Source organism: Heteronotia binoei, chromosome 13, assembly GCF_032191835.1.
Source record: "Heteronotia binoei isolate CCM8104 ecotype False Entrance Well chromosome 13, APGP_CSIRO_Hbin_v1, whole genome shotgun sequence".
NCBI lineage: Eukaryota > Metazoa > Chordata > Lepidosauria > Squamata > Gekkonidae > Heteronotia > Heteronotia binoei.
In genome coordinates, this window is record NC_083235.1 from 37,209,079 (window position 1) to 37,221,599 (window position 12,521).

General features: G+C 42.6%; 2 protein-coding genes across 3 annotated transcripts in view; both read left to right on the forward strand.

Moving 5' to 3' along the window:
- Positions 1–5,617, forward strand: part of SPATS2 (spermatogenesis associated serine rich 2) — a 57,549-nt gene extending 51,932 nt beyond the window's left edge. For both annotated transcript variants that reach the window (XM_060253458.1, XM_060253460.1), the window contains exons 11-13: positions 1,133–1,235; positions 2,204–2,406; positions 4,413–5,617. In XM_060253458.1, the coding sequence (XP_060109441.1) occupies positions 1,133–1,235; positions 2,204–2,406; positions 4,413–4,736 (630 nt within the window). In that variant the 3' untranslated portion in view covers positions 4,737–5,617. The remainder of the gene's footprint in view (positions 1–1,132; positions 1,236–2,203; positions 2,407–4,412) is intronic.
- DNAJC22 (DnaJ heat shock protein family (Hsp40) member C22) overlaps positions 1–12,521 on the forward strand; it is a 144,639-nt gene that overhangs the window by 61,581 nt on the left and 70,537 nt on the right. The gene's annotated exons all lie outside the window — the stretch shown is intronic.

Genomic DNA, 12,521 nt, shown 5'->3' on the forward strand with positions numbered 1-12,521 from the left:
GTCCCAGCTTCAGTCCCTGGCATTTCCAGTCAAAAGTTTCAGGTAGTAGATGATGTGAAAGACCTCTGCCTCAGACCCTGGAGAGCCACTGCAGGATGAAGTAAACAAATCTGACATTGATGTACCAAGAGTCTGATTCAGTATAATATTGATTAAAAAAACATTAGTATAGGATCCAGCCCAGAATCTTAAAATTGAAGCTGCCAAAACTTTTGGTTTGACTTTTAAAAGAGGGGAGATTCCTGATGATTTTGGTTACAAAAATAAAGTTGGAAAAATTTGTTTGGTGCTGTTCTGATAGAGCTTTAGAAATCAGGCAGTGTTGTTATCACTGAGCAGACATATTTTTAACTTTATGCCTTTCCTGCATAATTATAACACAAATTCAAAATTTTGAAAAATTGTGCAGCTAAGAATAAAATAGCTTGTTCCATAATGGACATTTTTTTCAAACAAGTTATTTCGGAATTTTGCTTTTTTTTTTTTTTGGTTTAAATATATATGTACCTGCCTTTTCTCTTGCCTCAAGACTGTTGCACTCTGATTCAGAGAGAAATGCCCATAAGAATGTTTTTGGAGGTTCCTTCCTAATCAAGTGACAGTGTGTCTCAGATTCATTTCTTTTATCCTTCTTCCTTCGACCTGTACTCATAGGGAATTATTGACTTTATAGGGTGGTTGTAAGGATTACAAGGTAATATGTGAAACACTAAAATACTTCTAAGGTGCTATATAAATGTTTAATTTTCTAGACACCAGTATGCTTCCTTATTTTGGCCAGCTGTGCAGCTCTTATGCATGCTACCTCTTTCCACCACCAGAGCGCAGAATGAACTTATCTAAGAGTTCTGACAAAATCCCACTGTATTTAGAAATGTAGCCTACTGTAACAGCTATTCCATCATGAATTCTTCGTATAGACTTTGTAATGTTTTTCATACCTTGTGACTTACTGCAGATAGCACTACTGCCCTGATTGGCCTTTTCAGATTTTCCTTGCCCTGCAACTGTATAGGTGGGACAGATAAAGGAGTAGATAGCTGTGTTGCCCTCTGAGCTGTGCTTCTCTTGAAACCATGATTTTGCCTTGCAAGAAACCATGTTAATGTGCCAGCATTTGTCTCCCATTCAGCACTTTGTCAGTGAGCGCAAGTATGATGAAGATCTTGGGAGAGTTGCTCGCTTCACTTGTGACCTAGATGGGCTAAAAAAGACTATTGACACCTTTGGACACGGTGAGTCAACCTATATAATGGACTGAGCATGAAATATACAGAAAAAGTACTGTCTTCTGTCTAACTCACTATCAGAATGCCTTGGGACCAGCTTATGCAGCTCGCTACAGTTGTGAGCCTCTGACAGGTATCACATTCATATGATGATAAGGCTAGGGTAAGTGAAAAAGCTGTTATTGGTAGAGCAGCCATCGCAAGAAATTTTTAGGGGAAAATGTGTTGGATTTTTTTCTGTAAGCCTCAGCTGAAGAGGTCCTGTTGACCATGCTACCTGCCTATGAACTGGAGTTGATGTAGATGTTAAATAAGGGTTTTTGTGTGGTGGCCCCACTGCTTTAGAATACATTTCCCAGTGAAATTGGTGCTGCGAGATTTAACATATGCCATTTGTTTCATGGGCGGTTTTCAAAGTAAGGAATTGTCTGTTCTACCCCTCAGTTTCCGTTATAAAGGGATGCACTGAAGTGAAACAGTTGTCTGTGAAACAATATTTTGCATTGTTTATGTAAAGCCAAAAATTACTAAAGGCAATAACAGATAATTTGAAAGTTGTTCTGCCTTAGGCTTGGCTTTTGACCATGCCCCAGGGCCTCCTGTTACATAACTAATAGTTGGAACTGTAGTAGTACCTCCAAAAGGGCATCAGTTTCAAAAGAGAAATATTCCTTGAGTAACTGCTTTATATAAGAGGTATTGGGTTGTGGAAATGCAAGAAAAAGACTGTGGTGGCCACTTGTGCTGTCAATCTTTTTTGTATATTCACTTGTGTTTCCAATTGTGCAAGATCTTCAGAACTAATTTTTGGGCATATAGGGAGGAAAGCGCTAAGTGTTGCACAAGATCTTGCACAGTCAGAATTGTGCTAAGTCACTCATATTTCTGCTTGCACATCACTGGATTCAAGCCATCAGGTGGCCGTGAGTTACTATAAGCCATTTGAAAAAGCTTACTTTGTGTTCCCATTTCAGTTTCCCATCCAAAAAACAGTTACTCAACCAGGTCGCGGTGCAGCTCTGTCACGTCCGTATCTGTGAGCAGCCCAAATGAATCCACCACCACAGAGAGTGCCTCTGCTTCTGCTTCAAGCCTTACAACAGCCAATAAGAAACAGTCAGCCCCGACAGAAACGCCTGGCAATGTGGCAAACCGCCCATACCAGCCCTACCGTGAGGTAATAATGGCCTTGTTCTGCCTGCTGCTGTTGATGGTGTTGTGGCAATTAGCCTTTGAATTAGCCGCACGTGTGTGCCTCTTCTGCTGCATTTGTGCTACGGATGTATTTATGCTTGCAGATGTAATTTCTGAGGCTATTATTTTTGAGAATTCTTGGAGAACAGGTGAGGTGCTGGAAGATTGGAGGCAGGCAAATGTTGTCCCCATCTTCAAGATCTGGATGACTACTGACCTGTCAGCTTGACATCAATACCTGGAAAAGTTTTATAACAAATCATCAAACAGTCAGTCCTAGAACATTTAGAAAGGATGGCTGTGATTACTAAGAGCCAGCATGGGTTTCTCAAGAACAAGCCATGTCAGACTAACTTGATCTCTTTTTTTGAGAAAATGACTACCTTGCTGGATCAGGGGAATGCTGAAGACATCGTTTATCTTGATTTCAGCAAGGCTTTTGATAAGGTTCTACACACTATCCTTATTGACAAGTTGGTAAAATGTGGTTTGGCTCCTGTTACCATTAGGTGGATCTGTAATTAGTTGACAGATCGCATCCAAAGAGTGCTTGTGAATGGTTCCTCATCCTCTTGGAGAGGAGTGACAAGTGGAATGCCTCAAGGATCTGTCCTGGGACCTGTTTTGTTCAACATCTTTATATATGATTTGGATGAAGAAAACAAGGGAATGCTTATTAAATTTGGAGATGATACTAAATTGGGGTTGTAAATACAGTAGAAGACAGAACCAGGATATAGGATGATCTTGACAGGCTGGAAAACTGGGCTGAAACCAATAAAATTAATTTTAACAGGGATATATGTAAAGTTCTACATTCAGGTAGAAAAAATCCCATGCATGGTTATAGGATAGATTTGTCTGGGCAGTAGTATGTGTGAAAAGGATCTAGGGGTCTTAGTGGACCATATGCTGAACATGAGTAAACAGTGTGATCCGGTGACTAAAAAGGCAAATGCAATATTGGGCCATATTAACAGAAGTATAATGTCCAGGTTATTTGAAGTGATGGGATCGCTTTACTCTGCTCTGGTAAGACCTCACCTGGAGTATTGTGTTCAGTTTGGGGCACCACATTTTAAGAAGGATATAGACAAGCTGGAACGGGTCCAGAGGAGGGCAATGAAGATGGTGAGGGGTCTGGAGACCAAGTCCTATGAAGAAAGATTGAAGGAGCTGGGCATGTTTAGCCTGGAGAGGAGATGGCTGAGAGGTGATACCATCACCATCTTCAAGTACTTGAAGGGCTGTCATATAGAGGATAGTGTGGAATTGTTTTCTGCCACCCCAGAACGTAGGACCAGAACCAGTGGGTTGAAATTAAATCAAAAGAGTTTCCAGCTCAACATTAGGAAGAACTTCCTGACGGTGAGAGTGGTTCCTCAGTGGAACAGGCTTCCTCGGGAGGTGGTGGGCTCTCCTTCTTTGGAGGTTTTTCAACAGAGGCTGAATGGTCATCTGACAGCAATGTGGATTTGTGGGGGGGGGGGGGCAGTATTTGTGAATTTCTTGCATTGTGGAGGAGGTTGGACTAGATGACCTTGGAAGTACCTTCTAACTCTATGATTCTGTGTCCAGCTTATAATAGGAGCACCACAGCAACCGAGAGGCTACCACAAAAACTGAGGCCAACTCATTCTGGGCTCATCCTGGCCAGAGCTATGGCTCTGCATTCCAACCTCCTGCTGTGCTTTCTCCTACATCTGTGCAACTCCAAGAGGCATTTTGCCAGGAGTAGGGAGCGCCATGTTTGTTCATTTTGGAGTGGCAAAACAATTGGGCCAGGGAAACAAGGCATTGTGCGATAGGAATGCCAGGGTGTGCATGACTGCCAAGTTCCTTTTATAGTAAGATCAATTCACGGGTCAAATATCTGTCCATTATTTGGTCAGTATTTAGCTGGTCAGTTGACAAATCTCTCTTACTTGCCAAATGCCATTCCTCTTTCTAAGCTAGCATTCCTCATGTTGATCAATCTTTCCATTTCAGGGGTTCCAGGGTAACAGGAGACCTGGACAAGGCTACAGGCCCCAAGGACAACGGCAAAATGGGGCCCTGCACCCCAATTCAAATCGGTACAGAAATGGGCCTTGGTACCAGTCAGGTTCCAGGTCCAGGCCTCCTCCTGGGAACACGAACAACCTCAGCCAGACTTACCCCATGGGAACCAATGGAACTGGTACTGGTCCTGGCCCTGAGGCAGGTCCGCCAGCCCCAACTGCACAAGCGCATTTGGGCACACTCAACAAAGAAGCCAAGGCTCTCCCACAGCGGAAACCTCGGTCAAGCCAATATGAGGTTCCCAGTTCTTGAGGACCATGAACTCTCTTTTCACCTTCCGAAACTGGATGACAGGATTGTAGGACACCTAGCTAGAGTTATTAACAAAGGAAAGTTTACACTTGCTGTCCCTGTGCCACTTCTTTCCCCTGATCATTCCTTTTTCTGGAGAAAGCAGTTTCCTTTTGCTTCTCCTGTTCCTGCTTCCTGCCATGTGACCTGGGTCAGGCTGTAGTGGAAAAGTGCACACTCATGCTGTCAGGCCTGGCCTGGGCGAACCTCACTGCTGCCACCTCCTCCTTTACGCTCTGTGGCTCCTCTTTATTCTGATGCCGTCCTTAAACATCGGCAGAGTCCCAGCCTAATAGCAAAAGAATGAGAGAGGGATGTCTTCCAAGAGCCCTAGTCTTAAAGCCTCTGGAACATCCCCCCTACACATACACCTCAGTGCTGCTAGCCAGGCCTTACTCCTAACAGCAAAGTTATTCATGCTGGCAATGAAACAAATTGCTGTGAATTGTGAGCCCAGAGTGAGGAATCTAAATGGGAGGAACCATAAGAGAGACTGCTGGGATGGTTTTTCTATCTACATATTACCTAAATACTGCGCTTGGGGAATCTGGGCTTTGTATGCTTCTTCCACAAGAAAACAGGAGAGACTCAATCCTCCAGAGAGAAGCAGCATTCTGTCTGTACGTCATGTATAAATTTAGATGTTCCCTACTTTCAATGTTTGGCGACAGATGGGAAGTTTCGTTCGTTCACCTCCTAGCCACGATCCCAACATCTGATCCTAAACTAAATTTCTAGCGGTTTAATTAGCAGTGCTAATCCTAGGTGATCTCAAGCAAAAACAAATACTGCTGCAGTCTTTCTCTATCCTTGTATAAATAAAAATGACGTACATGTTAAAAGACGGTGACCTCCACCCTACCGTTATTTCTTATTTTAGAGGGCTTGGGGGAAATGGAATCGTGGAGCTGCTGACAGATTGGGTGACTGTTTATGCAAAATTAACCGGACTGACCCGCAATTATACTGCTTCATCCAAATCAAATATCTGGAATGTTTAACTGGTAGGATTGATATAATTCGGTAACCTCAGTTGACTAGGCTTTCAGGCTTGGTGCAATGCAGGTCATGTCAAGAGGGGAAATTTGAGATTCCCCAGTTCAAACAAAGGACTCATGGGGTTGCAGACCAGAGGGGAAAGGATGAAAACGGGGGAAATATTTATAAGAGGTGGCAGACCAAATGATACTTAATGCTGAAAAAGCAAATTACCATTTTGAAAAACCTTCACATAATTAAGTACTACTTATAGCAGATATCTTTAGCCTTGCATTAAAGATAAGTGGTTGAGGCCCATGGCTTGTATTGGGTGGGGAAGGGTTAAACTGAGAGTTCCCTAGTTTCCAGATCTTAGCCATTGCACTACAGTAGTACTCATTGTACAAGTATTTGTAAACTCTGCTGTGTCTCATAGTACCACAGTGTTGTCAGTCATAATATAAGGCAGGATTGGAAACTCTTGGGAGCGCAATGGACAAAGGCTGACACAAGCCTCTCTGTGAACCCTGAAAAGGCAATTCTGGAATGGTATTTTGTCACTGGCTTGCATCCAAGGGAGCACTACTGTAGGTAGAACAGTTTTCTATTTGTAGGGAATGACTTTGGGGAGCAGCATTAAAGTGCATTTGGGGCCGCAGCCGGAAGTAAGAAGATAATACTCCATGGGTTGAAATCATTCAGTCCGCAGAAATGTTCTTTTGGATCTAAGCCAGTGTATACTTATCAACCTTGTGAAGGGTTGGATCCTGTGCAGTAGCAGTGCAAGGTGCTTGTTGAAGTACTTGCCTCCCCTCACCAGTACCCATGAGCATCACAATGATGATATATTAGAGTTTGGGGGATATGCATGGACAAAGCTGCACAATAAAGGCAAAGGAAGGAAACAGGTGAAACTGTCCCTCCTACTACTTGAGCAAGTGTCTGAAAGATGCTTCAGAATGATTTCCCAAGCCTGTCGGTGGACTCTTGGGTGAGGGAAAGCAAGGATGCCATTACCCAGAGTAGTGGTCAGAATTAAGGGTGTTCAACACAACAGAGAAAGCCAATATACACTGCAAACACATAGAAAATAAAGAGGATATTATCTCTCCCATGTTGAATTGATTGGATAGCTATCTGTTTTCAGGCTTATTGTTATTTTTTTGCCTTCAAGTCACATCCAGCCATAGGACTTCCAGGGCAAGAGACATTCAGAGGTGGTTTGCCATTGCCTGCCTCCACATCACAACCCTGGTATTCCTTGGTGGTCTCCCATTCAAATACTTGCCAGAGCTGATCTTGCTTAGCTTCTGAGATTTGATAAGATCAGGCTGGCTTCTGAGATTTGATAAGATCCAAGTTTTAGGCTTAAAAACTCAAAATACTGTGTTAGGTTTCATATGTGGAATGGCATGTGCTCAGGGTCATTCCCCTACAGACTTTTAGAGATCATCAGAAGTTATTTTGTTGGTCCAAGTGCTTTCATGTGCAACATTCTCCTCAGGTTCCATGTTAATGGCATCTGAGTGCATTCTTGTTGGCTTTCACATCAGCAAACTGCAAGGAGTGCTGTCTTGAAACCAAATCCTTCCTGCAATTTCAGCCCATCTCAAAAGTAGGGTTGCCAGTTTTGCAGCTCTCTGGACCCCTTCCTGTTGTTGGGGACAGATCTGACTTTTTAGAAAAAGAACTGAGAGCAGATGATAGTAACATTAAACTGTGAGGAGTTCCTGATAGTGGAGCTATGATAAATCAAGAGAGCTCATACTAGTCTTAACAAAGGTTGTTAGTAACTGTGGGACTTGAGCCACTGCACTGGAAGCAAAAAAACAACCCACAAACCTTTTACTAGGAGGGTGTTGAGGGAGAAGATGAAGTATTTTCCTTAGTGAATATAATCCCCTGAAGTGGCTTGTTTTGGTTTAACTTTGTGTAATTAGGGATATACTTAAGCTGAAATGAAAATGAGGTACTTGGGGAAAGTGTAGCAATAAACAAAGCCAGTAGATTTGTGAAACAAGTTTGGGTACTCCAAAATGCAAAGAGTAATCTGGTTAGAATATGGCAACTATGTATGTCCATCTCAGTGCAGGAGGTATTTCAAAGATGTCCTGCAATATGCATTACGTGTGCACATAGTTTTGATGCATTGTAGCCACAAAGGTCAAGTGGCTACAGTTGGAGGGCAAGGTGATGAGCACCTGCTTCATATGCAGGAGATCCCAGGTTTTGTCCCCAATATCTCCAGATAATGTGATGTGGAAAAGGTCTACCTGAGACCCTGGAGAGCAGCTGCCAGTCAGAGCAGAGTAATCTTTAGAGCATATGAACATATGAAGCTGCCTTATACTGAATCAGACCCTTGGTCCATCAAAGGCAGTATTGTCTTCTCAGCGGCTCTCCAGGGTCTCAAGCTGAGGATTTTCACGCCTACTTGCCTGGACCCTTTTTGGAGATGCCAGGGATTGAACCTGGGACCTTCTGCTTCCCAAGCAGATGCTCTACCACTGAGCCACAGTCCCTCCCAAAATAAAAAGACATGGACAGATAGGCCAATTCTTTTATTACTATAGATCCATATGAACATATGAAGCTGCCTTATACTGAAGCAGACCCTTGGTCCATCAAAGTCAGTATTGTCTGCTCAGACTGGTAGCGGCTCTCCAGGGTCTCAAGCTGAGGTTTTTCACACCTACTTTCCTGGACCCTTTTTAGTTGGAAATGCTAGGGATTGAACCTGGGACCTCCTGCTTACCAAGCAGATGTTCTACCACTGAGCCACCATCCCTCCCCTAATTAGACATAGACCAATTCAGACTCTTTCAAGCTAGCCCTGACTTGTATAGCCAGGTCTGATCAGATCTTGGAAGCTAAGTAGGGGCATCCCTGAATATTTTGATGGGAGACCACTAAGGAATACCAGGATTGCTATGTGGAGGCAGGCAATGACAAACCGCCTCTGCAAATCTCTTGCTTTGACAACTCTATATGAGATCACCATGAGTTCAGTTGTGACTTGACAGCAACAACAATAAAAGCAGCTTTGTGAGTTCAAGTACAATAATAAATGAGGACTTTCAGTCATTCCCTCATGTACTGGCTTATGTCAATGTGATGGTTTGCAAAGGATTGATCCACACAGTGTCAGTGGAAACTTTAAGAACTGCTGCACTCCAGGTATGTGCAATCCTAGCAATACTTTTTACTTTCAAAGGATCACACATGCCAGATGATAAAACTCAACCCCACTCCCAAGCATAATCCAAGGTGCACACACCCACAAATAGAAAATATTTTAAATTGCAGTGTTTGTGCCAGCTCCTATATTAACACATCATGTATTAAGGTCAGATGAGAAAAACTAGGATGTGGCCATTTGGAAAAAGGGAAATGGATATTAACAAGCAGGAGGTATGCAAAGTTTTGGAGGGGATCATTTTCATCTCCCTCCACTATTACTTTTTTCCCTTAAAGTATCCATAGCCTCTCCCCTTTTTTCACTTCCTCCCCACTCTCCAGCCAACCTACCTTTATCTGCCTCTTTGTCTTCAGCTTTTCCTCCTTCCCTGCTCCTGGTGTGTGTCTGCCTGGGAAAACAATGTACTGTCACTCACTGGGGTGGGCTCAGTTGTACAGTTCTGCCTACTGTAGTCAGTTGTATGGTGGGGTACATGGAAATGTAGTCGTGGCCTTGGAGGAAGAAATTAGGTTACTAGGCAGAATGTAAAAGGCCAGGACCTCAAAATAACAGAAGTGCTGCTGATCCCATGTGCAAGGCCAGCTAGACAGGCACAGATCAGGGATCTCAATGTGTGAATGAGAAAGTGGTGCAGGGAAGAAAGGTTTAGATTTTTAGGCACTGGGGAACTTTCTGGGACAAGCTGAACCTGTGCAAAAGAGACAGGCTTCACTTCAGCCAAAAGGGAACCAAGCTGCTGCTGATTGATATACAAAAGGTGGTAGAACAGCTTTTCATCTAATCGGGGGGAAAGGAGCTGGGGACATGCTAGTCCTAAGGGATGTTTGCATAAACACTCAAGGTAATATTGATAGGAGCATAATAGGACTTGGGAGTGATGGTAGAATGGTGAATGAGGGCCAAGTGAGCCAACTAGGGCTGAGGGAGATGGAAACACATTATATAGATGGAAACTCATTATGACAATGGTAGGAGTCTCCAACCCAAGATGGGAGAGTTGAGTGCTTGGTGCTCAATACAAATTTAGATATAGTAGGTATCTTAGAAACATGGTGAAATGGGGAAAATCCATGGGATGCAGTCATTCATGGCTATAAGCTCTATAGGCAGGACAGGTAGGTGGTGTTGCATTGTACATCAAAGAGGGCATAGAATCCAATACATTAGAAAACATCAAGGGAATTAACTCCTCAACAGATGGGTGGAAATACTGGGCCCTAAAGGTTACTTAAAAGTGGGAATGTACTATCACCCATCTGATCAAACCTTTGAGGATGATCTTGAAATGAAGAATTAAATAAGGGAGGTGACTAAAGCAGATGATGTTATACTGGGAGACTTCAACTACGTTCACACTGATTGGGTAAATATGTGCTTGACTCATGCTGTAAAAATGGGATTCCTAGACATCATAAATGACTGTGCACTAGAACAATTGGTCACAGAGGCAACCAGAGGGGTAATGATCTTTGAATTGGTTCTGAATAGGTTTCAAGATCTGGTGAGGCATGCAGAGCTTGTTACACCAATTGGGAACAGCAACCACAATCCTAGTTCAGTATTCAGGTCAATGGAAAGTTACCCCTAAATCTTGTAACAATTTATTTCAGATGAGGCAACTTTACAAAAATGAGCAGAATAGTTAAAAGGAAGCTGAAAAGGAAACAGAGTCAAATCCCTAGACAATGCTTGGAAGATATTTAAAATAACTAGCTGAAGCCCAGATAGAATGCATTCCACAGTTAGGAAAGGAACTGTCAAATCTAAAAATAGACCTGTGTGGTTAACAGTGCAAGTCAAGGAAGCTAGAAAAAACAAAGAGGCTTTTTTAAAAAAGTGGAAAGCCTGCCCCAATGAAGGACAACAGGCTCTGGCAAAAGAAATATAAGTCAATAATTAGGCATGCAAAAAGATTTTCAGGAGCTGGTTGCTAAAAGCTTCAAGACAAAAATACACATTTTAAAAAACTATCCAGAACAGGAATCCAGCCAGAAAAACAGCTGGGCCTTTGGATGAAAAAAAGAATAAAGGGGTTGCTAAAGGAAGATGGGGAGATGGCAATGACTTTTTTGCTTTTTTTTTGTTTTCACTGTGGAAAGTGTGGAGCAAGTACCCATGTCACATCTATTTTAAGGAAGGGAGTCTGAAGAACTCAGCTAAATTTAGGTGACCAGAGGTGAAGTTCTAGAGTGGAGAAATGAAAAACTAATAAGTCTCCAGGTCCTGAAGACATATCCCCAAGAGTTCCTAAGGAACTCAAATGTGAGATAGTTGGATCTATGAACCCATATAGAGTTGAGAAATAAATTTTTCTCCCAAAATACTAGAACTAGGGAGCATCCAATGAAATTGATGGGCAGTAGATTCAGGATGGACTAAAGAAAATACTTCTTTGCACAGGGAGTGATTAAAATGTGGAATTCACTGCCAGAGAAATAAACAGCTTGAAACGGGGATTTGAGGGAGGTACCTTGCAAGGCAAAGTTTGGGGTGGGAAACAGTGGGGTAGAATTCCATAGAGTCCACTTTCTAAAGCAGCCATTTTCATCAGGTGATCTCCAGCCCCCATGATCCGCCCTGAGCTCACTTGTGGGAAGGGTGGAATATAGATTGAAATAAATAAATTGTGAGGTTTAGCCACTCCTCTGAGATAGTGGTGGTTGGCAACCCTAGAAAATGGCTGTTTGGGAGTTTAGGACATGTTTGGGAGTTTGACTTTCAGAAAGGTTATGATCCTTCTGCTGAATTTTGCACCAGCTGCAGTTTCCAGGTCAGGTTCAAGGGCAGACTCATGTAGCGCAAAAATCGCTGCCATTTGTCTAGAATCACATTTAGATTTCTGCTGCAAAACTGTGAGATACCAACTAGTTAGTACGCTGTAAGTTCCAGCTTAGTGGGTTCCTTCTGTAGGTTTGCCATGCTCACCTCCTCTCTTAAGACTTATTTCTCTTACATTCATCATCGTTATACTTTTCCTTCTTGCTACAGGTAAGATATTTTCAGTCCAGAAGGTATATTTAAATAAAATCAAGTCAGACAATTTTTCTTTCCCAAAAGTCTGTTGAGCTTTAAAAGTTCTGACATTTTAATGCTTAAATAACTCTGGGTTTCTAAAACTTCCAACTTACCTCCAGGCTATTCAAGAAACCTTTGCATGGTTTTTAAAATATGTTAGTAAGTAACCTAGTTTGTGTGTGAGTAACCAATCCAATGTAGGTCCCTGCAGTGTTCTACAGCAGTCTTGCCCAAAAGTTCTGCTTCTTTCTCCATAAGCAACGCAAGCCCCTTCTCCCAACTGCAAGATCCTATGAAGGCTTTTTCTGGAATCTTTACAGATCTCACCTCCAAATTGTACTTCTCTGGTGATAATTTGATCATCTGGCAGTAATAAGACACCTGGAAACACAAAGCAAGTTTGTTTAACTGCTCATTGCATTTATTCAAATAGCAGGAGGAGTGGCTTTTCTTTTGTTGGTCACCCAAAACTGGCTGCTTGGATGCTCCATTTGCTTCCACTCTGAATTGAAAGGATTCCCACCTCTTGATCATGTACTCATGCTGTAGAAGTG